The sequence below is a fragment of the Muntiacus reevesi genome, chromosome 3 (assembly GCF_963930625.1).
Source record: "Muntiacus reevesi chromosome 3, mMunRee1.1, whole genome shotgun sequence".
Classification (NCBI taxonomy): domain Eukaryota; kingdom Metazoa; phylum Chordata; class Mammalia; order Artiodactyla; family Cervidae; genus Muntiacus; species Muntiacus reevesi.
This window is the reverse complement of record NC_089251.1, coordinates 163,002,443-163,027,071: the sequence shown is the minus strand read 5'-3', so window position 1 is coordinate 163,027,071 and position 24,629 is coordinate 163,002,443. Positions and strand designations below refer to the sequence as shown.

At 50.0% G+C, this 24,629-nt stretch overlaps 1 protein-coding gene across 5 annotated transcripts in view; it reads left to right on the top strand.

Moving 5' to 3' along the window:
- Positions 1–20,121, top strand: part of MAP3K4 (mitogen-activated protein kinase kinase kinase 4) — a 134,610-nt gene extending 114,489 nt beyond the window's left edge. The window contains exons 16-27 of one of the 5 annotated variants that reach the window (XM_065931032.1): positions 90–186; positions 1,198–1,326; positions 4,664–4,764; positions 5,455–5,535; positions 8,787–8,978; positions 10,048–10,118; positions 10,763–10,849; positions 11,793–11,952; positions 14,328–14,450; positions 15,087–15,193; positions 16,905–17,084; positions 18,851–20,121. In XM_065931032.1, coding sequence (XP_065787104.1) covers positions 90–186; positions 1,198–1,326; positions 4,664–4,764; positions 5,455–5,535; positions 8,787–8,978; positions 10,048–10,118; positions 10,763–10,849; positions 11,793–11,952; positions 14,328–14,450; positions 15,087–15,193; positions 16,905–17,084; positions 18,851–18,871 — 1,349 coding nt within the window. In that variant the 3' untranslated portion in view covers positions 18,872–20,121. Of the gene's footprint in view, positions 1–89; positions 187–1,197; positions 1,327–4,663; positions 4,765–5,454; positions 5,536–8,786; positions 8,979–10,047; positions 10,119–10,762; positions 10,880–10,970; positions 11,062–11,792; positions 11,953–14,327; positions 14,451–15,086; positions 15,194–16,904; positions 17,085–18,850 lie in introns of those variants that run through there. The other 4 variants (XM_065931035.1, XM_065931034.1, XM_065931033.1 and 1 more) reach the window with 4 other exon arrangements.
- The last annotated feature ends 4,508 nt before the right edge of the window (positions 20,122–24,629 follow it).

The window sequence follows — 24,629 nt, the reverse complement described above, 5'->3', positions numbered from 1 at the left end:
CCGCCTCCTGTCTCCACTGAATTGCCTGGCCTGACAGTTTTCTGCTAGTTCCTTTAACAAGTTGTTTCTGTCACTCTTTTCACTGGCAGCCATTCATCGGAACAGCCCCCGTCCCGTGAAGGTGCCGCGATGCCATAGCGACCCTCCTAACCCGCATCTGATTATCCCAACTCCAGAGGGATTCAGGTATTTGGTGCCTGTGTAGTCGTCTGCTGTACAAATTCTCCTCTGGTGTGCATGCCAGTCTGAGACCTGCTGATGCTTGCTCTGATACCAAATACTGTTTTCTGTGTTGTTTATACGTTTTTAAAAGCTCTTACTTTTGTTTTCTTGAAGACACACCACACTGCCTTAGTTACAAAAGAAGACTTGCAAATTTAAAGCACACTTGTACCTTTCAAGATAACTTTGTTTCTCAGCTTATTTTTAACTGCCAGCTACTAAATGCTTTCCAGCTTTGGAATAATTCTTTCTTTTCCTTTCTTTGAAAAATAACTTTAGGAAAACAAATTTGAGTGTGCATAGCATGGTAAACATTTGAAAAGCAGAACTAAATGTCATTTTAAAAGCTGGAGATAAAAACTGGAGTGACCCTTCCAGTCTTGACTTCTATGTGTGTATGTAAATATGAAGCAACTTAAATTTTGAGTGAGTTGGAAACTCTGATACATTCAAAGCGCTTCCCTTGAATGTGGTGGCGTTTCTGCATGTTGAAGTGGTGAGCGTTTCTCTCCCCTGAGAGTCGAGCAGTTTTTAAGTTAGTTTTCTTTCTTGCAGTACTTGGCTGGGAAAGGACCACAATTATTGTTAAAAATAACTAGCTTGAAATTAGTTACTCTTTTTCATGGGCGTGTGTGCTCAGTCACTTCAGTGGTGTCGGACTCTTTGCGACCCCAGGGACTGTAGCCCACCAGGCTCTTCCGTCCATGGGATTCTCCAGGCGAGAAGACTGACGTGGGGTGCTGTGCCCTCCCCTCCAGGCGATCTTCCCGACCCAGGGATGGATCGTGCGTTGCCTGCATTGGCAGGCCGGTTCTTTACCACTGAGCCACCTGACCTGAATTTCAAAGAGCAATTTGTGTTTTCTGTCTGAAGATGATTTTTTGCTTCCTCACTCTGTGTTATCTTTTCCTGAAACCACGTGCGAGCCCGTCCCCTTCCTCGCCTGTGTTCCTGAACCTCTTCTTCTCCTCCCAGCGCCCGGAGCGTGCCCGCGGACGTGCGGAGCCTCGGCAGCCCCGCGCCCGCGCCTGCCGCCGCTCGTCCTGGCCCCTTGGGCAGCGACCCGGCGCCGCCCAAGCCCATCAGCGGTGCCCATGAGACCAGGTAGTCTGCCCCGCCCCTCGCCCCGGGTGCAGTGCCCGTGAGCACAGGTGGTCTGCCCGCCCGCCCCAGCCCATCAGCAGTGCCCGTGAGCACAGGTGGTCTCCCTGCCTGCCCCGCATCCACTCCCGCACTCCTGCTGTGGCCTCAGCTCTGGGATGTGTCCCAGGGCTCGTGGGGCTGCTTTCGTGTGGTCAGGCGATCCTTAAGGGCCCTCCTTGGGGTGTCGTGGCCCCAAAGCTCCAGCACAAGTAGATTATCTGCCCGATTTTTATATTTCTTTGACACAAACATTAATCCAAATGACTAGAGTTTCTGCCAGTAATAACCGTGCAGGGAGTATCCGTGAAAGAACCTGGTCCACTGGTAGGAGAATTCTGGCAAATACAACGCCTTTCCTGAAGAGTTTCTCAGGGGTCGCTCAAAGCTGGCTTCTCTCTAGGTTATACCTAGAAGTGGTGGTGGTGGTGGTTTTTTTTTAAATCACTTTTCAAACCCAATTTCCTGATATACACAACTGTTGATTAGAAGTCGTTTATAGTGGTGGGGAAAATGAGTTCATGAGGTTTGTATCTCGTGTGGAGACTAGATAATTACTAGAGAGAGCCGTCAGATGCTTGGCAAGCTCCAGGCAAGCGTGAGCCTCTTGCCTGGCATCTGCTGTGTCAGTACTGAGGCTGCGGCAGCTTTTCCCATTTTGGCCGAGTTATTTGGTGGTGGGGTGGCGGAGGGGGGCGTGTAGGGGCTCTCATCAAGGTCTCAGATGCTTAAAGGAGAAAGGACATTTGGTGGCTCTTAGTCCACCCTTGTGCGATAGAATGGACACTGTCACTCTTCTCATCTTCCCTTGAGGATGCTGACAGAGTCAAACAAAATTGAGCAAAAACGATGAAACTGGGAAAGAACTCTGCGCTCTTTATCCTGCTCCCAAGAAGAAATATTAGTGTGCTGGCAGAAAGGTGACACGTGGTTTTAGAATTTAAAATAGACTAGTTCAGTTCAGTCACTCAGTCGTGTCCGAGACTGAGGTATTTTTAATTTATTTATCTTTAATGGAAGGACAATTGCTTTATAATATTGTGTTGGTTTCTGCCATACATCAACATGAAGACAAAGGTATTTTTACACGTAGTTTATAGCAGTCTAAAACATCTACAGATATTTCCCATTTTCTCATGCATTAAAATAATTAATATTCTCTAATTTTTAGTAACCAATTTTTGTCTATAACCTAAAAAAAAAAACCCAAGTATTTTACAACTTAAGCAGTCAACTAAAAAGAATTAACAGTTAACATTGAACAAATTCCCATTGACCCTATTTTTTACATGTTGAGAACATTTCACGGCAGACATATCCACGGGTGCTTCATGGCCGTGTGGGGGGCTGCAGCTGTCTCTTTTGTTAGTTCAGTGAGGGAGCTGACGAGCCCTGACACGCAGTCATAGTTGAGAACACTCAGCCAGCACTGGGCTTCCCACGCGGTTTCTGCAGAACTAAAGGTTCCGTGAACTCTTGGTTCAGGCTTTGGTCGGTCGGGGGTGCGTACCTTGGAACAGGTTTTTGTACAGTTGGCCTCTGCCCACCCTTGGCCTCAGGCCCTGGCCAGGTGGTTTCTTAGGCGTGTTGTGAGCAGCACTTCAGAAGTGTTCTTCGTTTATCCTTTAGGACAGTCCTTGAGATGTAGACATTTTACTTCCGTCATAGCGTGCCAACTTGAAGGCCTTTCCTCACCGAGGGTTGAAGTGGTCTGTGCTTCCTGGCGGTGTGTGTGCTGGGAAGTAGGGGGCCCGCGGGGTCAGCCCCCTGACACCCTCCAACGCAAACCTCTGCCCCAGGCTCCCGGGGCCGGGGTGGGCTGGGGGAGGCGGGGTGGTTCCTGGGCCCTGACCGCGGCAGCCTGTGTGCGGCGCTGGCCTGCCTTAGAGACACGTCAGCCACAGGGAAATTTTTACTTTGCCCCACGATATCCAATCAGCACTTTGATTCGATACGGTTTGACTTAGGAAACAGGCTTCAGCGATCTTACCATTATTGAGAAAATAGCCTTCCAGTGTTCCGCTTGCTGGAGTAGCTCTAAACTGGTTTGCAAGAGTCGGTTGTTTGTTTTTCAGGAGTTGTGCAAGTCAGTTGTTAGACCACAGAAGCTGTTGAAGTCTGCAGACTCCCGCTCCCCCTGCAGAGAGCTGTTAGGCGTTCACCCTTACACCATTTGGTTGAACTCTGTTTTCTTGCCTGTTGCCCTGGCAGAAGTCTGAGGATGTGGAGTTGGCTAACCCCTCTTGGGGAAAGCAGGAAGATGGGGATGTCATTGGCTTCTCCGTGGTCCCAGGATTGGCGCAGTTTAGGAGGAGGGTGTTGTTTCTTCACTTCAGCATCAGTGATTTTTTTCTGTGAAACGATGCCAAGACTTCTTGATGAACTCCATAGCAGGAGATAGCCTCCTCACTCCAGACTTAACACGGACCGCACTAGACTTGAGAGTGTAGGGAGATTAAAAAAAGCCTTGCACACTTCATAATTTGTGAGTGTCTGTCCGATAGACCATGTTGCTTTAAACCCACTCAGTCTGTAATAAACAAGCATAAAAGCTACCATACTTCATTATATCATTCGTTTAAAAAAATACGCACTAAACTGGTTAATAAACTAACACCGTATTTCGGATGATCTGAATTATAATTTAACGCTTGCCCTTATTTAATTCTGGGCTTGATATACCCTTTTGTGGACTCATTCTGGGTTGCTGAACACTTTTCTTCTGGAAAAGCTGCAAATTAGCTTTGCCCTTTACATGTTAAGCTTCCTGCTCTTCTGCCCTTTTGCTTGGCTGCTGCTTAAGAAGTGGTTAGGTGTTCCCTTCCACCTGCTCCTGAAGAGACTTGAGCTCTTGTGAATCGTGTAATGATTTTAGCACTTTAAATGGAATTAAGTACTTAATATAATGTGGTGATCATCTTAAACATTAGCCAGATTTGGCTCCTAACTTTAATCCATCCTGGGCTTAAATTAGAGAGCTTTCCACACATGTCAGTAACACTTCAGCAACGACTGTTTTGTTTTTGTTGCTGTCTTTGAGTGAAGCCATGTCTTGTGCAGCCAGGTTCTCCTGTGTCCTCCTTCCAAACCCCAGAGACAGGTGTCTCGGTAGGGGCGCTGTCACTTCAGGTGAATCAGTCTGGGTTTGGGGGCTGTCCTTCATGTTGTCCTTTACCCATGGATGCCCGATGTTCTTGGGGGGCAGAGTCACCCCCAGTGGAGAATCGCTGCTCTAGAAGACTCTGACAAATCTTTCAAGTTCTATCAGATTGATAGCTTAATTTTTAAAATATTGAAACAGGGGTTCCAGCGTCCCTGAAAATGACCGCCTGGCTTCCATCGCAGCTGAGTTGCAGTTCAGGTCGCTGAGCCGCCACTCCAGCCCCACCGAGGAGCGCGAGGGTGAGTGTGTGAGGTGTCCACTGCGTCCCCGGCCAGCCTCAGCGCTCGTCCCGGGCCACTGGCTTCCGCTGAGAACAGGTAGTGACAGAGCCTTGGAGAGGTTTAGTGCTGGGCACGCTGGCCTTTCAATATAGATGCCTTTCTCCATGTGCTTTTTCTCCCTCTGTTGCTAAATAATTTTGAAAAATTATTGTTCCTGATATTTTATTTGTTGAGTGCTCTTAATTCACTTTAAAAATAGAAACTGGCACTGTGCTTGCAGATGACAGGCTTAAGTTTTATTAGAATGCAGAACTAGGAGTCTTTGCCCAGAAACCACACGGTTGCTCCTGTAGCTCTGCTGTGCTCCTGGGTAGGACCTTGGGAAGGGGGGACCCCTCCCGCTCCCCACCCCCCGCCTCCCCAGCAAAATCCAGTTTCTGCTCAGTATTCTGTTGGCTGTTACTTGTGGAACCTCAATGTAGTTAAAGTCCTGTAACCCCATTCACAACTTCTTAGTTTGGAACAGTTTGCTCTAAATGATTGTAGAGACAGCTTTTCACTCTCATCAAACAAATTAATCACCGGGAATGACAGGTTGGTGGTTAACTAATCATCACTACTCACCTACATTTCGTTCTGGCTCTGAATCAAATATGCCTGTTTGTTTTCTAAGTCTTACTAGTTTGTATGAAAAATTACTCTCTGCAGAGCCGGCATATCCAAAAGGTGATTCAAGTGGGTCAACTCGAAGAAGTTGGGAACTTCGGACACTTATCAGTCAGACCAAGGGTAAGAGAAAGAATGTTGAATGTTTAAGCATAAAGCAAACAGTTTCAGCTAAGATGTGCTTCAGCTTATGACTGACTCGACCTTCTACATTAATGTTTTATGGTCCCTTTTGTGCCTCTGGCATCACTTCCTGTCTGTGCTGTGTGTGTGCAATTCCTGTTTCTTATCATCATAAGTTCCTTTGGAGCAGGAATGTGTTTTTCTCAGTTTTGTATTCTTTAAGCAGGGTGATGTTCATTTTGTGTGTCACATGGGTGGGCCCTTTGCATAACCCTTTCAACATGGTGTGTGTGTTAAGTTACTTGGTCATGTCCAACTCTTTGCGACCGTGTGGACTGTAGCCCACCAGGCTCCTCCGTCCATGGGCTTCTCCAGGCCAGAATACTGGAGTGGGTTGCCATGCCCTCCTCCAGGGGAGCTTCCTGATCCAGGGATTGAACCGTGTCTCTTAATGTCTCCAGCACTGGCCGGTGGGTTCTTTACCACTAGCGCCACTTGGGAAGCCCTTTGTACATGGTAGGAATATTAAAAATACTTGTGAAACAAATAACCACTTACTTATTATGCTAAGAAGCTAAGAGAAAGCATTTGTCATACAGAGCAGGTGATCAGTCCGTATGAACGAGAAGAATAAATAGCAGAAAAGGCCCTGGTCTAGCACAAAATGCTTTCACGTATTCTTCGGCACAACAGTCTTGAGCCATAACCTAGGCAGAACAGATCCTGTTCTCTTTTCGTAAATGATTCGAGTTTCTGAGAGGCCAGACGTTGGGCTGAGGTCACCTGCGCTTGCCCCCACAGCACCTGTCCGGAACGGGTGCGACCAAGCAGGAGGGTTGTCACCGGGCCTGCAGCAGTCACGGGGGGCTTCAGGGAGGGCCGAGGCTTGGGCTGGCCCCTGAAGGAAGGAGGTCTGTGTCCAGCCAGGAGGGAAAGTACAGAAAGAGAAACACGTCTGGAGGCCCGGTGACTGAAGACCAGACCCGCCGGCCCGGCCCGGCGAGCGCGGGTGGAGGTGGAGGTGGGGCTGCAAGGGTGCGGGGAGGCCTCGGCTCGGCCAGTCCTCGGCGGTGGGCTCGGTGGTCCAGGCCCGCGTGCAGCCCGCGGGCGGCCCCTGGGCCTCTGCAGCGGGCAAGCCTCCTGTGTCCAGGGAGTGGGGGCGGGCCTGGGTCGCGGGGGAGGTGGGGAGTGGCCCCGAGGGGCACTCAGGAGGCGGGAGCGGCCGTGAAGCCGCATTCTCCAGGCTGGGCAGGTGAGGCACGTGTAGGGTTTGGGGGTCGGGGGGCGTTTGTCAGCTCGAGCCCGGTGACAGGGAGGGGTTCTCCCCAGGGCCTCGCACGTCATCTGCGGTTCCCACGGATACAGGTCTTTGTGATAATTTTCAAAACAAATACTTTGTGGTCAAGTAAACTAGGGAACTCTTGGGAGAGTTAGAGTCTGCACAGACATCTTAAAAGACTAGGAAATCTTGAGAAATGTTTACTGTAAAAGAAAAGACTGTTTCCCAGAAGCGTTTAACAATGGAGCCCACAGCCCGACAGCCGTGCAGCCTTGGTCAGTGCCAAGTAGCCGTGACGTGTCACGCGGTGAGGTGAGGGAAACAGGGGTCCCGCTTTTAGGAAATGATTGTGGTCAGACCCTGTAATTGGAACCTTGTAAGTCTCTGGGAATTTCTCTTCTCAGAGTAACCTTTCAGTCGTCCCAGGCCTCAGTGATCTCTTTGACAGAACATTCAGGCTCTTAGATGCCTCCTTAGGTCCTGCATGTGAGAACTGGGGCAGCCAGGAGCTTTTCACATTGTGGATTGTGACCCGTTAGTGGGTTGTCGTAAAATCAGCATGCGCGCACACGCGTGCACACACACACACACACACACAAATTGAATGGAGTCCCAGTCACATGTAGAAAGAGTAATAGCGGTAATAGTGTTTCATGAAACGGTTGTTTTAGATATCTATGTAAAAGATACTTTTTTCTATAAATCATGATAAAATAAGTTGGACAAATAGAGATGGCTAGATGGAAAAATAAGGAGCTATAATAACAAAAGCTAAAATTTACCCAGTATTTTCATGTTCCAGGCCTTGGGCTAATTGCTTTATGTGTGTGATTTCATTAAATTCTCACAGTATCTCTGAATGAGGTATTTTTGGATTTTGTTTTGCAATCTGATGTCTGAAGAAGGTAATTAACTTGCCGATTTTCAAACGCCTAGAAAAAGGTTAAGCCTGGGTTTTGTTCCAGCCATTCTGACTCTAGAGAAAGGAAGGCTTTACTCCCTTCCCAGCAGAGAGCAGAGACAGCTTCCTGGAGGGGAGTAAGCTCTGACAGCTGGAAGACGGGGCGGTGTGAGCATGGGCCAGGAGCGAGGCGCCGTGTGGTGTGGTCCATGGAGGCTCTGCAGTCAGGCTGGTCCGGAGACCGCGGTGGATGGGCCAGGAGCGAGGCGCCGTGTGGTGTGGTCCATGGAGGCTCTGCAGTCAGGCTGGTCCGGAGACCGCGGTGGATGGGCCAGGAGCGAGGCGCTATGTGGTGTGGTCCATGGAGGCTCTTCAGTCAGGCTGGTCTGGAGACTGCGGTGGGGCCAGGGGCAGTGGCCGGGAGAAGGGAACCTGGAAAGACCCTGCGTGATGGCCTTGGACTGTTGGTCAGCAAGTTGGGATGAACCATGAAATAAATTATGTGCTTAAACAATATGATCAGATTTTACATTTGAGTAAGAGAATTCTGGGGGACTCTCTTGTGGTTCAGTGGTAAAGAATCTGCCCGCAATGCAGGACACGTGAGTTCGATCCCTCAGTAGAGAAGATCCCCTGGAGAAGAAAGCTACAACCCACTCCAGCATTCTCGCCTGCGAAATCCCACAGACAGAGGAGCCTGGCGGGCTACAGTCCTTGGGGTCACAGAGAGTCAGACACGACTGAGCGGCTGAACAATAAGAGAATTCTGAGCAGTGAGAGCAGGTGGAGGGGAGAGACTAGAGGCCGGCAGGTGGCGACTACAGAGTCTGACCAGCCTTGGGAGAGGAAACCATTCATTCTGTCTGAGCTCCTGTTCTGTGTGTGTACTTCCCTATCGTGGATTGCATGCTCTGAAGATGTTCGGTTTGGGGGACTTTAATTCAGGTGCTGGGTAGCTGAATAGGTGATGGTTGATGGAGTGCTAATATCTGTTGCTCTGTTTTTATGATTATTTGCTAGAAGTCGACCTGATTATGGTTGTTGGGGTGACTGAGTTTATACTTCTTGCAGATACTGCTTCTAAGCAAGGACCCATAGAAGCCATTCAGAAATCAGTCCGACTGTTTGAAGAAAAGCGGTATCGAGAAATGAGGAGAAGAAACATCATTGGTCAAGTCTGTGACACCCCCAAGTCTTACGACAACGTCATGCACGTTGGCTTGAGGAAGGTGACGTTTAAGTGGCAAAGAGGAAACAAAATCGGTAAGAAAACTGAAGAACAGGACACAAAGATGGTCCCTGTTAGAAATTAGCAAGTCACACTTCTTTAGGTTAAGTCTCCATGGCTGGTCTTTTTCTCTTACAGGCATGGCAAATACACATCCTCTCTTTCGCACAAGGTTCTGAGTTTTTGGTTTCACTTGCAAGATATGTTCTAAGAACAATGTAAAAGAGATTTTTAAATGATTCATTAAATGGAATGGTTCTGCTTGATAACTCCAGAAGTTGCCAGTGGAGAACTCCATAAATCCTACCCTTTTGTTCTAGTTTATATTCTTTCCATCTTATTCCCACACAATCCTTAATGAAGCGAGACTGAATACAAATACCAATGGGACCGTGTCTTCAAAAACATTAATTTCCTGTTATATAACTAGTGATAGATTGTGTGGAGAAGGAGCTGATTATGTTTCAGACTTTTCCCCCTTTCAAATGCATTTATCTGTTGAGCATTTAGGTCTGGAGAAGCAAACACAACTCTAATACAGGACTCTGAACCTCAGCAAGTTTTCATAGAGCTGTCAGGACAGAAGACACTGAACAGAATCAGATCCTTTATAAATGGTGTGAATTCTCAGTGTCAGTCTTATGTAGCCATGTATCTGTGTCCCCTTAGTTTAATGTTTCAGAAGGTGTCTCAGTAGAATACCCCACTAACCTCCCACATTCCTGGACGGACAGCAGGGAGGTCCATTGAGGTGGCAACAGGCTTATCCCGGCCATGCCCCCTGCCCCCCGGCCCAGACCTCCTCCAGGGCCATAAGGGGCTCTGGACTGTGCTCCAGAGGGCTCAGAGCTCACCTTCATGCCTCTTCTGGGATTTGCCGGTCAGTTCTATTCTATTTACAGTAAGACATAGTGAAAAGATTGCCTGAGACTTAACGTTATCAGGGAACATTCAGAAATAGTTTGGATCTTGCAGTAGTAGACTGTGGTAAGCACGATTCTAGAGATCTGAATGTCGGGATGGGAAGACATCACTATACGTCTGAATGAGTTAGAGTGGCCTGGCTTTGGTGGCTGAGAGCAGCATGTCTGTCCCTGTTCACAGGGGAAGGGCAGTACGGGAAGGTGTACACCTGCATCAACGTTGACACCGGCGAGCTGATGGCCATGAAGGAGGTGGGTGCCCGGCCCCTGGGGCCTCTGTGTGCTGGAGACTTGGAAACGAGACTTGTGTTGAGGTCAGGGCTGGCCCAAGTGCTCCTGCGGTGCGCTGACCTCTCAGACGTCTGAAACGCTGATGTTTCCCACAGTCTAGGCATTTACACCTTTGGGACCATGGGGGGCTTGGTCGGGGGGCTTGGGGGACATTTGTGTTAAGGTTCAGAAATGAGCAGCCTGTTAGCTGCTGGAGGTAGGATGGCAGGAGGGGGAACGCCCGAGGAAGGCCCCCTGGGAGACACCCAGGGCCGTGGGGTGCCGGGCACGTGCAGCCCACCCCTCAACCCCCGCAGCATCTCCTCATCCTCACCATGGGGCACTCAGGCCGTGCCCATGTGGTCGTGAGCTTGGTGAGAGCAGAATCTTCTCTCATCTTTCTGTCTCGCCCCAAACTTAAACACCTACGCTTGCTTCCTGGCGGTCCCATGTTTCGGCTAATTGTCTGCAGTCACGAAGGGGATCCCACGGGCTGCTGTCTGGGCACACGCTGAAGCAGGCGCGCCTTACTCTTCAGCAGGGGGAAGCCAGCCCCCCGGAAGTCAGGTGGGCGCGTTTCTAGTCTGTACCGGTGCCAACAGTAACCAGCCCGTTTCCTTTTCCAGATTCGATTTCAACCCAACGACCATAAAACCATCAAGGAAACGGCAGACGAGCTGAAAATCTTTGAAGGCATCAAGCACCCCAATCTGGTTCGGTATTTTGGTGTGGAGCTACATAGAGTAAGCCAACTTTGATCACACTGTGCGGTGTGAGCGGTCAGTGAGGGTGCAGATGGAGTCCTGTCCTACATCACAGGTCTTCTCATTTCAGAGCACAGTAACTTTGCCTAATTCTCAGGAAATCTCCATGAGTTACACCATTTCTGCCTTCTCTCTGAAACTAGAGGAGTCCTTCCTGAAATGTAAGTTGTAGACCGTAGTCATTAACCCAACATTATAAAGCACTGAAACCCATCCTGCCAATCAGAAGATTCCTCTAGTGCCCCCCGACACTGCTGTTGGTTGCTTTTTTTTTCTCCCCTTCTGTTTTTTGGCCGAGCCACTGTTGAACACACTATTCAGTAATTTTTTTTCCCCTTTTGTTTGTATTTAAAGAACCATTGTAAAATGAGAGAAAGCGAAGACTTCTCAGCTTATTTTCCCCCTAGTGTTTAGCAATAAACACTTGGAGGGAAAGAGGGTCACCTGGAGGATCACCAAGGATCACCTTGGTGGAATATGAGCTTCTGGGGACGTTGGATACTGGCGATTTTTAATGTTTTTCACAGATGAATTCGTATCTGAAAAGGATGTGTTTCAGTACTTAATAATACATGTATAGGGACAGTCCTGTTGGTCCCTGTCTGAGATTATATAGCAGACTGAATTTCAAAGGATTACAGACATTTACCACCTGTGATTCAGCGATGCTCTAATCCCAACGAGCTGTATAATTCCAGACAGAGGAGGCAGGCAGACACCGCTCTTTATAGAGGAGTTAGAAGTGACCGTTTTGAGACGAATTCAGACTTCAGGATGACAGTGTAGCTGACCCTTAGAAGGAGGAGTCCTCGGGGGCGTGGCCAGTGGAGCGTTCCAGGCTCTTCACTCAGCGTCCAGGTAGACATGGGGCCGTGTGTGGTTCCTCCCGCAGGAGGAGATGTACATCTTCATGGAGTACTGTGATGAGGGCACCCTGGAAGAGGTGTCGAGGCTGGGACTCCAGGAGCACGTCATCAGGCTGTATTCTAAGCAGATCACCGTGGCCATCAACGTCCTTCACGAGCATGGCATCGTTCACCGTGACATTAAAGGTGATCCTCACACTCCCCTGCCCGCGAGGGTGTCAGCCGTGCCCGGCACAGGGTGGCTGCCCTCCCTTCTCCAGAAAGACACAGCTTTCTTTGAATATTCTGTGAAGAGCCCAGCGTGGGGAACCTGCACGGGACATACATCCCCTTCTAGGAGCACGCAGCTCCGCTCTTTCTGCTCAGCACTACGCCTAGCCAGATCTGTGCCCCGAAACGAAATCTGCTGCTCTGCCCTGAGTAGTTACTGGACACTGTGAGCAGAACATCCTTTCTTTCCCTCCTGTATTTGAGTGTGAACCTTGTGAACATGTAAAGTGACGGTGAATCAGGGATGCTGGTGTAAGTTATGATTTGCAGCTGAGTCTGGGGAGAGAGACAGTTTCTCTGGGCTTCTCTGGTGGCTCATGACAAAGAATCCGCCTGCCATGCAGGAGACCTGGGTTTGATCCCTGGGTTGGGAAGATCTCCTGGAGAAGGGAATGGCAACCCACTCCCGTGTTCTTGCCTGGAGACTCCCGTGGACAGAGGAGCCTGGTGGGCTACAGTCCATGGGGTCGCACACTGTGGGACATGACCTAGCGACGAACACTTTGACTTCAGGGTTTATTTACACCACTGTCCTCCAGTGGAGAGTCCTACTCGAGGTCGTCTTGGTCACCCGGACTGAGGGAAAGCGCTGGCCCTTCTCGTGTGAAGGGAGCAGCCACGCTTATCCCAGAACTGCCCCCTGTGTTTGCCTGACCCACACCGTGCCCGTGACCTCCGCACCTGGGAGTCTCGGGGGTGATGAGAGGGACAAACGAGGTTGCTGTCTAACTGACCCCAGATGGAAGGATTTCATTCTCGCCCTTAACCTGAGGCCAGCCTGCACGGGTTCACTGTAGACGGCTGGGCTTGCGGCCAGGCGTCAGCCCCTGTGGGGCTGGGCCGCCCCGTGGCCTGCTGCTCTGGTGGAAGCACTGCCCACGCTCTGTGACGGCTCCTGCACGCCCGGCATACCCCAGTCCCCGCCGCCTCCACCACGTGCTCTGTTGTCTGGGTGTTTGCTTCACCGGCTCTGGGTGAGGCCATGGCGTAGCCCGTTTACAGTTGTTCTGACACAAACCCCACACTCAGGAAGCGGTGCCTTCGTGTCGTTGGCCGTGGCCATAAAGAGAATCCCTCAGAGTCCTTGAGTCAAGTCCATCCATGTGCGTCCGTGTGATAATCTCTAGAGCTCAGTGTGGCTGAGAGTGGGCCTGTGAGCCAGCTCCAGAACGATGCGTTAGCGCGGTGTGCTCCGCGGGGACCGCCTGCCCTGGCAGTGGGGAGGGTCAGCAGCTCGTCGTGCGGCTGGCTATCTAACGTGAGGGCTCTGTGTGGCTTTTGGAAGGAGGTACCTTGGACAGAAGGCTGAACCTTGTGGCTCAGTTGGAGGGGTTCAGGCCTTGTAGCCTGCAGGGGGCAGGGCCACCCCAGGAGATGAGCAGTGACCCCAGGTTCCAATTGGAGTACAAGCCAGGCGTGTGCGCTGCTCCTGAGATAGCAGACACGTGCAGAACATTCTTTCCATCAGCCTGGACTCAGTCTGATGGCGGCTTTGGCTGCAGCTCTGCAGACCGGCAGAGAGAGAGAGAGACAGAGAGAGAGAGAGAGAGAGAGAGAATGTGTGAGAGAGAGAGAGAGAGTGTGTGTGTGTGAGTTAGGTCTCAGTTACACTTGCTTCCTGCTACGCCCTCTGCTGATTGTACACAAGCTCTCACCTTTAGAACTGCTGCCACAGGCATTTGTGTTTATAGGTAATTTCTCTTTTAAGCATCTCCCTGGTTTTTAAATAATCACTTTATTTTTGGCCACAGCGGGTCCTCGTAGCTGCACGCAGACTTTCTCTGGCTGCGGTGAGCGGGGGCTGCCCTCCCCTGCGGGGCGCGGGCTTCGCGTGGATGTCTGCTCTTTGCAGAGCGCGGGCTCCAGGCGCACGGACTCGAGCAGTTGCAACACTCAGGCTTGGTAGCTGTGGGGTGTGGGCTCCGCTGCCCCGCAGCAGGTGGGATCTTCCCAGACCAGGGATCGTACCCAGGTCCCCTGCCAGCAGGTGGATTCTTACCCACTGCACCACTCGGGAAGTCCCTCTCCCTGGGTTTTTAATGTTGGAATTTATGTGTGTGTTTCAGTTCAGAATGTGTCAAAGCTGTCTGCACTGATTTTAAATTTTCTTTACTTTGTATTACCATTTGTGAATGAAGCTTAAAATCTTTCTAATGATAACACTTTGGAAGTAAAGTTTCATAAATCTTTATAATGTTACAAATCAAGCTCCTGACAGTTGAGTTTACCACATAAGCTTCAAAATGCCTGCGTTGTGTTTCAGAGGCTCACCGCTGCTCATTTCTTGTTAGGTGCCAACATCTTCCTGACCTCGTCTGGGCTAATCAAGCTGGGGGATTTCGGATGCTCAGTAAAGCTTAAGAACAATGCGCAGACCATGCCTGGTGAAGTGAACAGCACGCTGGGGACAGCAGGTGGGTCTGGCGAGGTTCGGCTCTGCCCTGGGGCTCCCTCAAGCGTGCCGGGACCCTGCCTGTCTGCCCTCCTCCTGGTCGGCCGACGTGGAGAGCACTCCAGACTTCTCACCAGGTGGGGAGGAGCCATGCCTGAAAGCGCTCATCATACTGGGAAGTCACATTTCTCCCTTAAACTTACAGGAGGGAAGAAAAGCCTCATTCCCTTCCCAGAAAAGCCTTGTGTTTCACACTGGGTTTATTAAAACTATTCTAGTCAAAACAGCGTTATGTTAAAATGGTGATTATTTGTTCTGATCATTTAGAAACATGTCATAAAACTTCACATTCTCTTTTGCAGGTTAAATTTCATATTTTTCGTCACAAATAGAATTTATCTGAATATTTGCACATTCAAAATTGTCTTTTAGAAGATTAATTTGGCTCCTAAAATATCCATTCAAGAAATTATTTTGAGATATTTATTTTCGAAGCTTGATATTTTTTATTATGTAATTGAGAGAAAGTTTCCCCTGAACAAATCAGTTGCTGCTTCTCTGTGGAATATTAAATAGGATTAATGTATTGCTTGGCTCTGTTAATTCATGATGCGGTATTTGTAACCCGTTCCTCTCATTGTATCTGTGACTTTTAAAGCGTACATGGCTCCAGAAGTCATCACTCGCGCCAAAGGAGAAGGCCACGGGCGTGCAGCTGACATCTGGAGCCTGGGATGTGTTGTCATAGAGATGGTGACTGGCAAGGTGAGCAGAGCCCATGCCTGGCGGGGGGGGCGGTGGGGGGCACTTTGCATTAACAGAGCAGTCGTGGCTTCACCCCCATTATGAATACTGGGAACACGTTTCCTGCAAAATAGAGACCACAACCTGTCAAAAGATACGGTAAGTCAAAACAAGTGACAAACGAGGAGCCAAATGTTTATCAGATGCATGACTCAGGGGACTCCTCTGAGGAAAAGCAAAAGCATGAAACTCCAATTAAAACAGAAAAGTTAGCAGATACGAGAAGAAACAGACGTTGAAACCTTCTGTCCACACACAGACTGGCACATCAATGCCTGTATCTGTTTTATTCATAATTGCCACCACTCTGAAGCAGCCAGCAATCTTTCAAATGGATAAACTGTGGTAAGCCACACAATGGAATATTATTATGCAGTGACAGAAAGAAATTGGCCCTGAAACAACAGGGAGAAACTGGAAGAAGCGTGTTTATTGCCGAGTGAATGAAGCCAGTCTGAAAACACCACATCCTGTATGATTCTTAACCTTCTGGCATTCTGGAAGAGGCGGAACAGGCAAGTCAGAGAAGATCAGTGGTTGCCGGGGCTTCCCAGGTGGCGTTCGTGGTAGACAGCCTGCCTGCCAGTGCTGGAGTTGCAGGTTCGATCCCGGGTCGGGAAGATTCCCTGGACGAGGGCATGGCAACCCACTCCAGGATTCTTGCCTGGAGAATCCCATGGACAGAGGAGCCTGGCGGGCTACAGTCCATGGGGTCACACAGAGTCGGACACGGCTGAGCGACTTAGCACTGGGAGACGGAAGGAAGGACAGACAGAGCGTATCGATTTTAAGGGCAGTGAAACTGTCCCGTGCGACGTAAGATCTGAAAATCCTCAGAACTGGTCTGATGTAGATACTGCTGACGGGCAACTGTACAATACACAAATGCGCAAAGGTCGTGTGTTTGGCAGGGGGGGTTTACAGCTTTAGCTATAAAGCAAGAAAGTTACAAACCTCTGAAGTAGTATTAGTAGGAAATTGAATTATTATAGGCTCGACTTGCAGCTGCTGAGGATAAGTGCTTAATAAATATTAGCTACTATTATTTCTGTTAGCATTAACATAGATGCCCATGGTACCTGTTATTTCAATCAAGTCATACATTGGGAAAAAAGTGAGTTCTCACACTGAAGAATATACATCTCAATAGCTAAACAATGGGGCATAAACTGGGAGGCTATGCAAACTTAGTTCTTTCCCCCATGAATCTCATTTCCCCGTAATTGTAATAAAATAAGCTTGGCACTAGTAGAATTTAATGTTGATTATTGAACAAGGTAGCATATTAAACATCCTAGTAAGATGACTGTGGGGCTTTGTTTTATTGACATTTTTATATTATTTTATGTATTAGATGATGATGACATCTCGGTAATGCTGGACAGTAGGACACCTCGGGGTAGGCAGACTCTGCCCACCGCCTAATTTTGTAAATAAAGTTTTTTTGGCACACGGCCATACCCATTCATTTATACATTGTAGCCTAAGCCTGCTTTTATGCTACAAGGGGAAAATTGAATAGTTGTGACAGAGACCGCCTGGCTTGCAGGCTTATGTAAAAGTTTGCCGGCCTTGGTGCCTGTCGATACTGAGAGGCCTAAAAAGAGACGGGGCAGCTGCGTTTTCTTTGTGGTCATGTAGTGTCGACGCCTGATTTTCTTCCTGTTTTTAGAGACCTTGGCATGAATACGAACACAACTTCCAGATTATGTACAAAGTGGGAATGGGGCACAAGCCGCCGATCCCCGAACGATTAAGCCCCGAAGGGAAGGACTTCCTTTCCCACTGCCTGGAGAGCGAGCCCAGGATGCGGTGGACGGCCAGCCAGCTCCTCGACCACGCCTTCGTCAAGGTTTGGCAGCGTGCTGTATAAGTGTTTGCGTTCTCTTCGCATCTGGCACTTTAATGAAATTTTGGAAGCTTAAATAGAAATGGAAATATATATATACCTGAAATGGAAAGGAGCTAAAATGTACGGTGCGGGGAATTTTGTATGTTTTTTTTTTTCCTTTGGCAGATGTTCGTTGTGGTTCTCCTTGACCCATGTTAGTGCTTTGAGGGGCCTTGGGACCGTTAAATGGGATTTTCAGGGGGACGGGGTGAGACAGTTTCCCTTCAGAGTATGCAGTCTGCGTGAGTGCAGGGCTGGTAGCAGCCAGTCTCTGCCGAGGGAGCAGGGACGGACCGAGCACCGACCGAGGGTCGTGTTAGAGCCGTGACGGTGGGACATGTGCCACGTTGTAGCGTCACCGAGGGGAGGACTTTCATCCCGTCAGGTGACCCCAGCTCCTGCTTCCTTCAGAGTGAGATGCCACAGCCGTTGGGGAGGGATTAGCCAGCTGGGGGAGCGGAGGCAGGAGTCGGGGGGACAGAGCGGGATGGAGCCTGGCTCCCGAGAGGGCGAAGCCGGGTGTCAGAGAGAGCTGGCGGGGCACAGGGTGAGGATGGTGGCCATTGATAGTGCCGGAAGGTAGGCAGGAACCGAGAGGGGGACGTCAGTTTTATTGGGAAGCACGACACGATTATTGTGGCGGCAAGAGATCAGTTAGGGAGCTGCTGACACGGCCAGTAGGCTGCGAAGGGAGGTCAGGGTGATGGATCAGTCACACAGTCCCTCCTGTATCAGTCCTGGGTATTGATTGCAAGGACTGATGTTGAAGGTGAAACTCCAATACTTTGGCCACCTGATGGGAAGAGCTGACTCATGGAAAAGACCCTGATGCTGGGAGGGATTGCGGGCAGGAGGAGGAGGGGTGACAGGATGAGATGGTTGGATGGCATCACCGACTCGATGGGCATGAGTTTGAGTAAACTCCAGGAGTTGGTGATGCACAGGGAGGCCTGGCGTGCTGCGGTTCATGCAGTCGCAAAGAGTTGGACACGACTGAGCGACTGAACTGAGCTGAGGGGTTAAGGGGGCCGTGAGTGTATGACTGACGGGTGTGGAAGGAGGTGCGTGGGGGCAGGAGCCCAGGACGGCACCCGGCCCTGCTCGCGTCAGCAGGTATCGGGTTCTGCTCACCGGGACGGGTCAGGAGGGCCGCTGGCTGAGGGCTGGGGCCGGGGGTGATGGTTTTCTCTCTGGTAGATGCGGTTTGAGGTGTGTTTGGACACCTGCTGGGGGCGTGTAAATACTCTGGACTGGCACTCAGGAGAAAATAGGGGTAGGAGATAGGCTTGGAGACAGAAGTATTGCTGGGAGAGTATTAGGAGAAGAAATGGAAGGAGAGTGGAACCCTGGAGAAAACACTTACAGGCCCTGGTGAGGGGAGATGAGGCTGGGGTGGTGACATCACTCCTGGGGGAGCGAAATCAAGAAGCCAGTAGCTGTTTACTGCATAGATACTAGGGGTTTGTAATTAAATAAAAATGTGTTTATTGTTTATAGGCATATAAACAAGTTTTGTTGACTTGACATTGTACAGATACACCCTGAGAGGTGCTGTCAGTAGTCAGTAAAGCCGGAGCTTGGCGGTGACATCCCACTGCCTCGGTCACGCCTCTGCCCTGGGCCAGGCTCACTGCCGGAGCGTCGGGGGGCGCCGGTGATGCCTCAGCTGCAAACCTGGCGCGCGGCACACACAAGTGGGGCTCAGCGCTGTCCTGCCTTCCTCACAGGTCTGCACGGATGAAGAGTGAAGCGAACACGTCTGGGGCCTGGCAGAGCGCCTGTACTCGGAGAGTCCCCGCGATCACTACTGTATGTAACGTTTCCACGAAGACCGCGCCGAGGAGCGGCGTCGGCCCCTCTGACCCTCCGAGCCGGCCGGCTGCCCGGTGACGGGCGTCCGCCTCCTGCTGCTCCCGTCCGCGGCCCGGGGCCCCCCTGAGAGCTGGCGCCCGCCTCCTGCTGCTCCCGCCCGCGGCCCGGGGCCCCCCGAGAGCTGGCGCCCATCTCCTGCTGCTCCCGTCCGCGGCCTGGGGTCCCCCCGAGAGCTGGCGCCCGCGAGGCAGAGAAGCTGCGTGCCAAGTGCCGTTACTACTGTACACGGACCCCCGCCTCCATGCCCGCCGGGTCCCGGCCGATGGAGAACCGTGGCATCAGTGATACCGTCGACCTTTCTAGGTCCAGAAGCAGTTGCAGTGTTAGCAGGCGTCCCGGGCCTCGTTGTTAATCTCCTGTTTTGTCGAGTGCACTGACTGAACCCTTGCCTTTTTCTGTTGTTGTTGGCAAGTCACAGGTTTGTTCTGCAAAAGGCCGATTAATGAAATTTTAAGAAAAAAGGTTCTTTTTTCAATAAATGGTTTATTTTAGGAAAGCTGGTATATTGTCTCTCATGGTTATCAGCTTCCGAGCCAACACGCTATCCGTACAGAGGTCTGCCCTTGTCTCTGCCGTGTCCCTCAACAGAAGGGCGCCGTCAGGCCTGCAGGGTCTAGAGTCTCCTCGCCACGGAGCGGGAGAGAAACGAAACACGAAGGACGTCGGAGGCCCTTTCAAGTCTTTGGATGTTAACTGCAAGTTCAGAGTAGATACAAGTTTTCAAGCCTTGTTATCACATGTTGGGCACTCAGTTTTATTTTTAAATCAAAATGTATAGGTGCCGGGTCAGTGTAAATACTGCTGAATAATATCTTGACAAGAAAGCATCTTTTTTCAGAATGTAAATATTTCAGCAGTTAGTTTTCTAAAATAGCCCAAACTATCTGTTGTTGATGGTGTTCTTTTATTTCTTTTTTCTATTAAATTTTTTAAAAAGATTGACCTTAAAGCTTCCTGAGATCTTTTTAGAGGGTGTCTGAAGCACTCCTGACACGTAGCAGCTGACTCTGGGCAAGTGCTGGCTCAGGCACGTTCTGTGTTCACCTTCCCTCCAGGGCGCTGATCCCCTCAGCACAGAAATTAACGTCCCTGAGAAAGTTGGCGTAACAGAAGCGTTTGTAATGTCATTTCTTTAAAATGACTCTCGGAGGGATGATTTCTGTAACATAAAGCGTATGGTGCAGAGATTTTAACACAGGTATGTGGTTGTACAGCCTTCATTATAATCCAGCTGAGAATAATTCCGTTTCTCCAGAAGAACGCTCATGTTCGTTTGCAGTCAGTCGTCCCTCAGCCTTAGACAGCCGCTGAGCCATCTACTGGTTCTGTAGATTCGCCTGCTCTAGACATTGGGTGTAAGTGGAGTTTTAGACTGCGCTCTTGCGTGTCTGGCCTCTGTCGCTTAGTGCGATTCCAAGGTTTGTGCATGTGGTAGCACTGTGTTAATTGCGCCGTTCCTTTTTATTGCTGAGTCTCGTTCCATTGCATGGATAAACCACGTGATTTACTTGTTCATTGACTGCTTTCACTTTTGGGTTGCAAAGAATGAGGCTGCACCGAACGTTTGCGTCCAGGTCTTTGTGTGGCTCTGTATTTTCATTTCTCTTGAGAGTGGAACTGCTGGCTCATAGGGTAAATCCACGTTCAGTTTTTTAACAAACCGTCAAACTGCCAAAGTGGTGGCTGCGTTGACTTACATTCCCAACCAGCAACACAGAAGGTTCTAGCTTTTCCCAACCCTCATCAACTCGTGACACTGGCTTTTATAGTAGCCATCCCAGTATATGTCAAGTGGGGTCTCATTATGGTTTCTCAGTGTGGTTCTGATCTGCATTTCTCCAACCGCGGTGAGCATTTCTTGTGTGTGTTGGCTATTCATCTGTCTTCTTTAGTGGTCTATGTGAATTTTTTGCCCATTTTTGTATTGGGTTACTTGTCTTCTTACTAAGTTGTGAGAGATGTTTATACATTCTGGATACAATCAAATACCAGATATTTGATTTGCCAATGTTTCTTTACCCACAGTCTGTGGCTTGTCTCTTCACATTTTAATGGCTTCTTTTGAAGTACAGAAGTCTTAAATTTTAAAGTCTGGCTTACAGGCTGCTGCTTTATTGCATGTGCTCTTGATATCATGACTTGACTTAAGGTCATGAAGTATTTATACCTATATTTTGCTCTAAGAGTTGTATAGTTTTAGCTCATATTTAGCTCTATCATCTGTTTTTAATGTTTATATATCATATCAGATAAAGGTCCAAGTTCACCCTTTTGCATGTCAATATTTATTAGACCTTGCATTCATTTGTTATAAAGACGTTTTTCTCTGTTGAATTGTTTTGGCATCCTTGTTGAAATCAGTTGAACACAAATCTAGGGGTTTATCTCTGCACTCTGTTCTGTTCCACTGATATGCACAGCTGTCTTCTGTAGAACCCCACTGTCCGGATTAATGCAGCTTTGTAAAGGAAGTTTTGAAGCTGGAAAGTGTGAACCCTTCAACTTTGTTCTGCTTCCTCAAGATTGTTTTGGTTATTCTGCGTCATTTGTGTTTCCCTATGAATTTCAGGATCAGCTAGTTAAACTGTGTCTCCACCCGCCTCCCACCCCCCCACTCCAGCCCAGCCCAGCCCCCACCAGAAAACAGATCTGCTTCGGTGAGAATCATGTTCTTGTCATGATTTTGACCTTAGCTGGCAACAGTCATTCTTTTAATTTATGGTGTTTCTTGTGGGCTTTTCATAAATGCCATGTATGAGGTAGAAGACGTTCCCTTGTTTTCCCAGTTTATTGAGTTTCTATCATGACTAGAGGTTTGACTTTCTGCCTCTACTGAGATGATCAGATGGTTTTGGTGATGGAAACTTCTATGCTCTTTGGACTGCTTCGCCCTCCCTGTAGCCCAGCAGCCCCCTAAGTCCCAGCCTCATCCTGACTTACTATGAAAGGGTCGCCGGCCCTCTGTTCTGGGGTGGTCCTCTGGTCCTCCAGCGACCTGCCATCTCATCACCCCACTTGTTCGCTTCTTGGGTCAACTATTATAAATTTCAGAAGCACAGTTCTTTCCATACATTAGGTGATTTCTTTTTTTTCTTGGTCCATTCAGATCATTCCTGTTTTGAGTGACTTCCTCACACATGTGCAGCCTTAGTGGTTTCTGACCCACCTTCTGAATGGATTGTTTTTCAGCATCCCAAACTTTGTATTCATACCACTTACTTCATTAAAACTCAAGGGAACATAGATGCTAGAAATTTCAAAACTCTCTAGTCACTCCAACATGTGAAACAAGACTGTGTAAAAAAACTAATAAAGGTAAAAATTGTTCAAGTCTTTCTCAGTGAAAAGCTTCACCAACAGCCCTAGGAGATATTTTCGAGATACTGAAAAGGTCTAAGTAAGTGCTTATTATTATTTTTTAATTAACCCATTACCCTAATATTAAAATAGGACAAGGCTGCAGGGACTGGGGAATGCCTCATTTGTAGCTAGTTATCCTTTACTGGAGAAACCCTTTGCTTTTTTTCATGCTGATAACTGAAATTCACAGTGGTGACCAGTTTCACTTTGGCCTCACTGTGCTCGAGAAAGGTTTCTATTTTTACTTTAGTAAAAGGCATCAAAAGAAGACAATTGAAATTCAGTTATTAAAGCCTCTAAATCCGTGTCCCTTCGTGACTGACTGCTCACCGTGACACTGTCCGGGGGGGTGGGTACGGCGGTGGCAGGGCCGGCCTGCCCGCTGCAGAGGTGACACCACGCTAGCTGTTGAGGGGAAGTTGTGTGTTCTGCTGTTCCTGCCCAGAAGAGGGGTCATCTCCAGCAGCCGAGCATTGGAAACAGATGCCAGGTGGTAGCAGGCGTTGTGCATGGGTCTCAGCTCTCCCAGGTCTAGAGGTCCGGGACTATGCACTGAGCCTGTTCTCGGGGGGTGCCCATTGGGACAGGAAGCCCAGGGGCGTCTGCAGCGCTCGGTCTCCGCCTGACGTGGTCGGAAGCTCTGAGACACTCACGCCAGGGACGCAGGAGCCTGAGACGCAGCCTCGGAGCTAGGGACGCCTGCTTGTGCGTCGTCGCCGGGTCCGTGCTGCGGCTCAGGTGACTGGCTGAGAGCCGAACCCCCTGGCCTTCTGTGCAGGGTGGGGGTCGTCTCAGAGGGCAGAGGGACCGGCTCCTGGAGGCAGGGCCCCGAGTCAGGGAACACGAGTGTCCCAGCTGCTTCATCTGATGCTCTGGAAACAGCAGGAGGGGCTGCATGGTTAAAATATTGGAAACACAGCTGCTGAAGGAGGTGATGCTAACGTGGAACAGGTCAGCCTGAGTGACCGGCATGCAGTCAGCTGGACAGTCACGCTGGCGGCCGCCCTCCTGAGCAGTTCCGGCGCAGGTGGGGAGGTTGGCAGCAGCGGCTGCAGGCGGAACCATGGCCCCCGCGGGCCTCCAGTGTGGCCCCAGAGGACGCGCTCCTCCCACTCCGACCCAGCAGCGTGTTGGACAAACGCTGGACGGAACCTCCTCTTGGGAGCGGGGGACGGGTCCCTCCAGTCTGCCTTCCCACGTCCGTTCATTAGGAGTAAGTTGTTAAAGCCTCCAAAAAGCCTTGTCTGTTTGGCTTGGGGGCCAGCCAGGACACTGCTCGCTTCTCCAGGAAAACCAGAAGCCGCCCGGGCCCCGTCTGTCTGTCACAGCTGCTTCTACATTCCAGCTGGACAGGTGCTGGATTGTACATCTAAATCACTGTCTTTCAGATCCGTTTAGGGTCTATTAGAAAAGCACATCTAAAAGTCTTTAAACATCTGTAGCTGCTCTTACTCGGCTCTCTTTAGAGAATGATATTCCAGTAATGCCGTGTGATCCCACGAATAAAGCAAACTGTGTTTTCTCTACGAACAGTGAAGAGGTAGTCGGCCAGCTCAGAACGTGCATCTGCGCTTTCTCCATGTCAGTCACAGAATGGTCCACTTCCCTTAAACCCATCTCACAAGGTTGGTGTTTTTTAAATCCCTTGGTGGGCTGGGTTTCCTGGAAGAAGTGCATTCAGCGCCCCCTGCCTCAAAGCTGCAGGCCTAGGACGCGGCTCCTAACACCCGGAAGGACCTTGCTCTGACCTCCAGCATGCAGCAAACTTGGCATCTTCTCTTCCACGCCGGGTCTCTGAGCAAGGCCGACCTCATCCACCACGGAGACGTCAGACAGGATGTGATGCTTGCAGTCTGTCTTCCGCTGCTCGGGGACAGAGGGGCGGCTTCACGCCCTGGGAACCAGCACCGCTCCCTGCTGAAGAGGCCCTGGCACTTATGAGACCCTGAACGCGGGTTAAGGGACTGGGGAAGGGGTGACGCGTCTCTCCGTGGCTGTTTCTGCCATCTCGGGACTGGAGAGGAGCAACGGCCAGGTAGGTCCCCGTCCCGCCAGACAGAATGTTCTCTCACGGAAGAGTGAACCTGTGAAACGCTGGTCAGGGTCCCTGCCGGCTCCCCACACTCTGGTCCTAAGGCACTGTTAGCAGGAGCGCCGTCAGTCCTTCCCGGGAGAACGTCCTGCCACCCTCCCCTAACCGGGACCCTGAGGTCTGCGCTGTCAGCAGAACTGTTCGTTTGCGCGCCACTTTGTGTTTGGTCCCAGAGACAAGTT